The sequence below is a fragment of the Salmo trutta genome, chromosome 26 (assembly GCF_901001165.1).
Source record: "Salmo trutta chromosome 26, fSalTru1.1, whole genome shotgun sequence".
Taxonomy (NCBI): Eukaryota; Metazoa; Chordata; class Actinopteri; order Salmoniformes; family Salmonidae; genus Salmo; species Salmo trutta.
Genome location: NC_042982.1, coordinates 30,363,825 through 30,373,463, shown reverse-complemented (window position 1 = coordinate 30,373,463; position 9,639 = coordinate 30,363,825). Strand labels below are relative to the sequence as shown.

Genomic DNA, 9,639 nt, shown 5'->3' with positions numbered 1-9,639 from the left:
CACTTACCAGAGTTGGTCATGAACTCGAAGGGAGCGCTGAACTCTCCGTAGCCGGCGGCGGTGCGAGCGCGCACATGGAACACATAGGAGGTCAGAGGGGTCAGGCCCTTGATGTCGGTGTTCCTGGACGACGTCTTGATAATGCGATAACTCCTCTCATTCTGGTCCTGAAGGAGAGAGAGAGGGATGAAAAGAGTTGAGGTGGTTTTCCTTGCATGTCAAAGGATCTTACTTCAGCTTCGTCAGAGGAGGCAGTCAGGTTGTCACCTTTTCACTGTTCAGAAAAAAATTGAATTCTCAACCTGTCAGGTTCAATGTTATTTTAAAGCCTGAGGAAACAAACTGCATTTCCCAGAGAACTGCATTTCCCAGAGAAGTACAATTCCCACCTCACCTTCTCGTAGTATTTGACCTCGTACTCCAGGATGACCCCATTGGCTTTCTCAGGCTGCTGCCATGCCAGGGAGATGGTGTGTCTGGTGATGTCCTTGGCTTGGATCGAGTTGACGGGAGACGGGGCTAGAGACAGAAAGGAAAGACAAAAAGAGAGAGCTTTTAGCCTTTTCTTTTTTTATTTAACAATTATTTAACTAGGCAAGTCAGTTAAGAACAAATTCTTATTTACAATGACGGCCTACTCCGGCCAAACCCCAACAACGCTGGGCCAATTGTGCGCTGCCCTATGGGACTCCCAATCACAGCTGGATGTGATACAGCCTGGATTTAAACCAGGTACTATAGTGACACCTCTTGCACTGAGATGCAGTGCCTCAGACTGCTGCGCCACTCGGGAGCCACTCGCCACTCGGGAGCATTGACCTATCCTGCCTTGTTGTTTTGACCCTCTGAGCCACTAAGTCTGTTTCTTTCCTATTCCTCTTTCTGAGAAAGTCACCATACCATGCCATGAGGCAATCAACTCCACCTGCCGTTCAGCTTGGCTCCCAGTCAAAGGGCTTAGGTGTGTACGGCTAATGGCTACGGCTGCAGCGCTACAATTAAGGAGTCCAATGGTGAAGCTCTATTGCTAAGCCAAATGGTTGGAATACATCAAAACAAACCTTCCCAATGCCTACAGCTAGTTTCAGCTCCATTTCCCTTCTTCTCCACACAGCAGATGCTCCAAGCTAAGCTAAGGACTACCTCACTTCCTGTCCCGCAAATTCCAAAGATTCTCTGGTCACCCTGGGAAACCACTGCGTTGCTATGACGTCTCCCCTGCTCCCTTGCTGTTGCTGCTCTGTCTTCTAGCCAATCAATCGTTTTTTTATTAAACGTAGGCAGAGGTCAATGTCTAAAGGCCATTCTGCAGCAGCCCATAATGAGACAGTATTTCAACCAGCTGCTCTGTGTCTGTGTTCCGCCTTCAACATCTGCAGGTTAAAACACAAATAACAGCTCACACTCACTCCATCCCACTCCCTCCCAACTCGCTCCACACACATTGGGTCAGAGTCAGTCACAGACGACACTAGAAAGTCACATCATCCATATGGATATAGTTGTCTGGGGAAAAACATCCACTTACTGATGGAAAAGCACTGACAAATGCAGAGGTGGAGCCTTCAAAAAGACCAGCGCACACTTGTGCCCAAGGAAAGACAAATACAATTATAGACAGAGGGTCACACAGACAAACAGACAGGCAGGCAGAGTACACACACACAGTCAGGTAGAGCTGGATGGGGGAGTTCAAAGACATCTTCAGACAGAGCAGGGCTCTACACTGACCTTTTTTACAAGGAGCACGTGTTGAAAAATGTAGGTGCACACAAAGACATTTAGGAGCACAAGGAAAAATATTTGAGATATTAATGATAGAATCCTTCATTTTTCTAGGTGCACAAGTGCTCCTAAATAAAAATTCCAGGTCGCACAGCAAAATATATAGACGCATATGCAAGTCAAATGTTGTTACTGTAAAGCCCTTCAGGAGAAACACCCTTCCAGCCCCTTCCTCTCACCTCCTCAACAGCCATTAACCCTTCCCCCATATATACACATTACACACACACAGACCCAGTCACACACAGACCCAGTCACACAGACCCAGTCACACAGACCCAGTCACACACAGACCCAGTCACACATAGACCCAGTCACACACAGACCCAGTCACACACAGACCCAGTCACACAGACCCAGTCACACAGACCCAGTCACACACAGACCCAGTCACACAGACCCAGTCACACAGACCCAGTCACACACAGACCCAGCCACACCACGTCACACACAGACCCAGTCACACACAGACCCAGTCACACACAGACCCAGTCACACAGACCCAGTCACACACAGACCCAGTCACACACAGACCCAGTCACACCACGTCACACACAGACCCAGTCACACACAGACCCAATCACACACAGACCCAGTCACACAGACCCAGTCACACACAGACCCAGTCACACCACGTCACACACAGACCCAGTCACACACAGACCCAGTCACACAGACCCAGTCACACACAGACCCAGTCACACACAGACCCAGTCACACAGACCCAGTCACACACAGACCCAGTCACACAGACCCAGTCACACACAGACCCAGTCACACACACTGTCCTGAATCTCCACCATAGGCTACCTTACATTATCCTTACATCTCCAAAGCTAAAACACAAATGCAGGCAAAACATTGTTGCTGATATTTTGGTAGCTTACCGTCTGCCATTTAAGTTAGCTAGAGCAGTAACACTATAGAAGCTAGTACTACTATAGAAGCTATAGAAGTAAATCTCTGACCCGTGATTCTGGCTACTGTAAACTTCCTATCCAGCCTACCTGGTGCTGCCTTTTAAACAATTACACTGCTGTGATTATTGAGGCGACCCCTATCGTCGATTATGAAAGGATTATCTGTGACATTATATATATTCTATTCCCCCAGACCAGTCCAGGGGTTACTGTTCCGTGAGGCTAGTGTTCACTCTAATGCTAACACAAGCAGGCTTTTAGGGAGGGACTGAGTTCAACCAGGCCTGGAATCCAAGCACCAACGATGGGTTATGTTTCAGTGGTGGGGGCAGTGGGGTTTGAAGGGGGGCGATGGGTCTGGAACGGGGTGGGGGGGTGTACAGACAGCTCTCAGAGTGAGAGGCGGTAAATAGATTTCCCTGGGTTGTGTCATCCTGCCGGTCGGGCTAAAGTGTTGCGTCTCTATTAAACAATTACAACGGCGGCCATTTGTAACCCTCAAATCAATATTTACTGGAGGGCGCCTAGCAGCCAGACCCACTTTGAAGGGCCCCCCGGGGGTGGCCAGGGACGCTCCTGACCAGAAAGAAATCCAAAGGGTCAGCCGGCCCATTCCCCTTAGGTAATCCACACATTCATCTTTTCTCCAAAGATGACAGATATGGAGATTTAATCGGGTTCTGGTCCTCTGTTGCTTTTTTCCAAGGCTAATGTGAAGTTAAAGATGAGTGATTCTGTGAGTGGTTCCTTCTAAGGCTTGGTATGGAGGAGGTGAAGGTTACAATGGAAGGACACACACTGTACTATCAATCAGGGAAAAGTTTAAGACTTAGAGAAGATAGAACACACACATGCATGCACGCGAGAACACACACACACACACACCCCAAAAACACATAGGACACATGTAGGCCTACATACACACACATTGTGTCACTATCACACGCCAAACACACGGCCAGGATCAAGCTAACACAGGCGAAGCAGGAGATTAGAGATGTAACAGGAGGGCTACATTGGAGAATAACAGTGTAAACTAGCTGCCTGCCCAGCACCTCTGTAGACAGACCTGAATGTGGGGCAGATCTGTAATGTCTTACTGCCTCCTGAAAGCGTGGGCTAAAACGCTCACGGAATACTAAGTGGAAAAGCAATGAATATTCAGATCTCATTTCCCAATAATGTGCTCCAAAAACTCTTTTACAGCTCGCCCGCCGCAACACTCACACACACACACGCACGCACGCACACACACACACGCGCACACACACACACACACACGCACACACACACACACACACACACACACACACACACACACACACACACACACACACACACACACACACACACACACACACACACACACACACACACACACAAACTCATTATACCAACAGACAGATGGAAACACACATAAAAACATACACATACTCACATTATCGCTCACAGACAGTGGAGAAAGTCAACGGCACACAGCAGCCCATGCATATATTAGCTAGCAGAGACACATTAGCAGAGCTGGGAATGAGCAACACAGACAAACTGAGATTAGTTGAACGTTTGCTCCCTGGGTGGATGAAAATGTCTTTGTGGGTAAGTTTGTTGAGCTAGCTACTTTTTGAGCTACTTTTTGAGTCTGTGTGTCACAGAGAGAAAGAGTTGGGCCCTGTGAGTAAGTTACGCTTTTGAGTGAGTTAGTTTGTCTTACAGAGAGAGAGAGAGAGAGAGAGAGCGAGAGAGAGAGAGAGAGAGAGAGAGAGAGAGAGTTGAGTGAATGAGTTTGTCTTTGTGAACATGTTCGTTCTGAGATATTCAGGTAACTGGACCAGCTGTGGTCAGACCGTGTGGTTTGGAGAATATGTTGTGGATTATGGTTTGACATTAAAGAAACAAAGGCCGGGGAACACATGTGGGTGCCATATTGGAGTCTGGTTGCCAGATTGGAATCACTTGATTTGCTGCAGCAGATGAAAAAACTGGCAAAGTGGGAGCTGTTTTTCAGGGCGTCGAGAAATTGTTTCCCCCATACGAGATCCCCAATAAAGTCTCCTTCCACCCAGGTCCCCGTGTTCACCTGCATTTCCGATTCAGCATAGTGATGGAAACACACGCACACACAATGACAAACACATAGTGATGGAAACACACACACACACAATGACAAACACTTGCACGCACTAACTCACTACCTTTTCAAGACATTACACATACCAAGGATCATACTGAGACATACACACACACACACACACACACACACACACACACACACACACACACACACACACACACACAAGATCTAGAGTAAAGACTGGATCTCATAAACTTTCTAAACATCCATTTACAGGTCAGCACAAAGCTGGACATCCTTCCAAAACCCTGAATACCACCCCTCAGCCCCACACACACCCCTTCCTTCATCCAGAGGGGTGAAGGGGTTACACCCTGTCTGATTTACCAGGGGGATTGTTCATGGTGAAATTAGTAATCCCCCCACTCCCCCTCTGCACTCTTTCCCTACAGAAACCTGAATCTTGATCAAGGCTGCTGGCCCAAGTGGCTTTTTACAGAGCATATCATAATAAATCTATCATAATAAATGTGTAATCCACTGTGTCTGGATGGGGGTGATATAGAGAGAGGGACAGCCACAGATGACTGTCTGGATTACAGGGGTGAAATCAGAGCTCTGAAAACCCCTACTGAGTATTAGGGGAGAAATCCAATCAACTCTGGTGCTATTCTCTTCAACCCGCACACACACGATTCTCAAGACACACACACACTTTCTCAAGACACACACACACGTTCTCAAGACACACACACACACGTTCTCAAGACACACACACACGTTCTCAAGACACACACACACACGTTCTCAAGACACACACACACGTTCTCAAGACACACACACGTTCTCAAGACACACACACACGTTCTCAAGATGCACACACACGTTCTCAAGACACACACACACGTTCTCAAGACACACACACACACGTTCTCAAGACACACACGTTCTCAAGACACACACACACGTTCTCAAGACACACACACATGTTCTCAAGACGCACACACACGTTCTCAAGACACACACACACGTTCTCAAGACACACACACACGTTCTCAAGACACACACACACTTTCTCAAGAAACACACACGTTCTCAAGACGCACACACACGTTCTCAAGACGCACACACACGTTCTCAAGACACACACACACGTTCTCAAGACACACACACACTTTCTCAGACACACACATGCACAGGCATTCTCTAACACACACACGTATACATTCTACACAACACACAAAATAACGTGCACAGGCAGACATTTCTGCCTCACACGCACACACAAGCATGACCACACAAGCACACACACACTCCTAATGCCTCCAGCTGCAGGAGGGCTAACTTAATGTAAGTATTAGAGAATGGAAAACAGTTGTGAAACATGCTTCAGTGACGAGCCAAAGGCAACATAATTTATATATCTTACTATCGCAGGACAACTGTTTTCAAGGCAGCTCTAAATCCATTAATCTCTCCTTTCTCCCAGACCAGATAAATCAAGCCATCCTGTCCTTAAATAGCCAGTCAGAATCCTCCAGAGATCTTCTCTTTTCCCAGGGATCAAAACAGCAACACAAAAAGGCACTTAGCCCGCCACCCAAGAGCGCCGCAGTAAAACCAGAGGTAATAATCATCTATCAGGAGGAAAGGAAAGGTCACAGCCGTAAAATACATTTGCACAACAACTGGAGAAAAAATGTCCAAACGACAAAACAACAGGGGCCTTTCAGCGCACCACCAGGCAGGGAGCTCTACTGTGATTGTAGAGGGCCAGCCGCGGTATTCATGATCCCATTCCACTGGAACAATACACACACACACACACTGCCCTACCCAACATACCGCAACTTAATTAAGCCTAACCAAATCAATACAATTCATTAGAATACAAATGTTGTCTGTTTCCCCATTCCCCTTAAAATAAAATAAAATTCAAACATTCAAAGCACATTTCAACATTTACCAAAACAACCCAACAAACAACAACAGTCTCCAGCATCTCTCTCCCCACCCACACACATCTCCCCCCAACCCCAACCCCAACTCACCGGCCTGGTTGGTAGTGACCGTCACCGACACAGCCTGCTCAGGTCCAGGGCTCTGCTGGGAGACCCCGTTAACAGCCCAAATCTCAAAGGTGTAGTTGGTGTGGGCCTGCAGGTCGTTGATAGACACCTTGGTGGCCCTGAGGCTCAGCTGCTGGGGGCTGAAGTGGACCCCGTTCCCACAGGGCTGACACCGTGTCCCCTCGGGCCCACAGCGTTTACACACCACGTTGTAGCTGAGGTCCTGGCGTCCGCCAGAGGAGAGAGGAGTGCTCCACTCCAAGTTGACCGATGTCTCATTGACGTTGGAGATGAGGTGGAGCGGAGCCGTCGGGGGTCCTGGGAGAGAGAAGAGGGAGAGAAAGGTACAGGGTTCGAGAGGTAGTCTGAAGTACTCTCACTTAGCCAAACTTATGGGTAACTGTCAGACAAAGCAGCTGTGAGAAGAGAGACTTGGTTTGAAGTGACTGAGTAGACTTTGGTGTTGCAATTAAAGACAACACTAAATTGTTGAAATTGAAACACTTTGTTTTGGGGAATTCAATAATAGTGTTTGTCTGTGGTGGCTATAGCTAAGTGATTAAGTCCTAATTATAGTTTGCAGTCCCTGCTAACCCAACTATTCCTGAGGTCTCCTTTTCTTTTCAAAAGGTCTGGGAAGTTAGGAAGTCCAATTTCAACTTGGTTTAGTCAAGATATTAAGTTAAATGTAATCCCTGAACTGATTGTGTTACATTCATGTGGTGGATGTGTAATTAGTTGTCATGGCAGCGAGCCTAACCCAGCTGGTCCCAGATCTGTTTATGGGACTCTCTTAGGGATTTGACAGAGTTTGTTTTCAACCCAGTAATAAAGAAGTGGCCTTGATCTAGGGTCTGTGTTGTATAATGTTTCACTCTGTACACTCCTAATTCACATGTTGCTTTCAAACATGGCAAACAGTAATTAAGTTAACTGTTAGACCCCGCCCCCCCCCCCACCCCCAGACTAATGGAGGTCACATGCGCGAGCAAAGGGACGGACACGGGCTGAAATATGAATGCCAGTCCATCTAATGACGAATCATTTCACAATGGAAATTAATTATCAGTGTTATTTTTGGAGGAGCGACGTGGCAATGAATGATTACACAGAGAAACTGAGAGAGAGAGAGAGAGAGAGAGAGAGCGGGGGGGAGAACGACTGGAGGAGTGTGTGCATGTAAGTGTATGTACGCGCTTGTGTGTTTGTGTGGTCAATCTGGTGATAGTCCATGCATTTACAAATAGTAGAGAAGAGGATGATAGAGTGAGAAAGAGGGGGGGAGAAGGAGAAGACAAACACCGTCTGTTCATCCAGGAAGCAAAAAGCCACTGATTAATATGGAGGACAGGGGCTGTACTGGGGAGGAGATAGGGAGGGGGAGAGAGAGAGAGAGACAGATAGATAAAGTGTGAGAGAGAGAGAGAGAGAGAGAGAGAGAGAGAGAGAGAGAGAGAGCGTCGTTCCAACTGAAAGACACCTAAAAGCTATAGAGATGATTTGGGTGGAAATGGGCAGTGCTCTCTCCTTTTGAATTGAGGAATAGAAAAAGAGGGCTAGAAAGGAGAGCTGAGAACTGGTGTGGAATTTACTGGGTCCTCATGTACAGTGTGTGTGTGTGTGTGTGTGTGTGTGTGTGTGTGTGTGTGTGTGTGTGTGTGTGTGTGTGTGTGTGTGTGTGTGTGTGTGTGTGTGTGTGTGTGTGTGTGTGTGTGTGTGTGTGTACAGGGTTAATATTAGCATCACCCCTACCTTCAACCCCTTCCCTGTCTGACAATCCATTACCAGTTCTCATTAAACATTATGATGAAGCCTCCCTCCCTCCCTCCCTCCCTCATCCCCTCTCCTCCCTCCCCCCTCCATCCAGTCAGTTATAGATGATGGTTTCTATATTAAGGTGGCGGTAGCTGCAGAACCATCACTGTAATGGTCTTTTGTCATGTAAGGTTCAATGTAGCAGTCTTCCTGTTCCTATCTCCTCTGTGGTTTCCTGCTACAACACTGAGCTATTAAACAGATAGATTTTCTTAGTGGCATTCTGTCATAAATGGAAGAGGACTAAGGTCATATGTATGTGAGCTGGATTTATCCCCCAGTACAATGGGGTTTGGGTCCATGTCTGAGCACGGGAGATATTGTAGTGTGTGTGTGTGTGTGTGTGTGTGTGTGTGTGTGGTGTGTGTGTGTGTGTGTGTGTGTGTGTGTGTGTGTGTGTGTGTGTGTGTGTGTTAGTTTTGGACTATGTGTATGTCAGTAAGATGTGTCTGTCTGTCTGCTAGTTGTTGTCATGGTAAGTCATGCTGTGCTGTTTAATGAACTAACTATATGATGGGTTATTATATAATGTTCTATTCAATCACAGACACATTCCAGAAGCTCCCTGGTCTCCTACATCCCATTAACACTACCTTTGGCCATACCTGTTGCTCCCAGGATTGTCCAGACAGAGAGGGTGAGCGTAAGAGAGAGGGAGATGGGAGCCATCAGCTGTGGCTGACACTGGGTAATTAAACAGTAGGGAACGCAACCACAACGCTTCCAAAACACTACCAAAACACTACCAAAATGCTACTTGGAGCAGGCACCGTCTGTGGCCAGAGCACGGTAGTAGCCAATCTTAAGAACACAGATAGCGAGAGAGACAAGGTCAGTCGGCATTGTACATAGAGAAACACACACTCACAGATAGTACACACCCCACACACTGGGGAATGTTGCTTTCATTCGATCATAACTACTTAACACCTCTCTCTCTCTATCTCTCTCTCTCTCTGTCTGTCTTTCTATTTCTCTT

At 47.1% G+C, this 9,639-nt stretch overlaps 1 protein-coding gene across 1 annotated transcript in view; it reads right to left on the bottom strand.

Annotated features, from left to right (window-relative positions):
- The window catches only part of LOC115163882 (ephrin type-A receptor 4), a 60,616-nt gene that overhangs the window by 11,401 nt on the left and 39,576 nt on the right, over positions 1–9,639 (bottom strand). The window contains exons 5-7 of the mRNA XM_029716092.1: positions 6,828–7,163; positions 395–519; positions 8–167 (exon numbers count right to left, since the gene is read on the bottom strand). Of these exons, the coding sequence (XP_029571952.1) occupies positions 8–167; positions 395–519; positions 6,828–7,163 (621 nt within the window). The remainder of the gene's footprint in view (positions 1–7; positions 168–394; positions 520–6,827; positions 7,164–9,639) is intronic.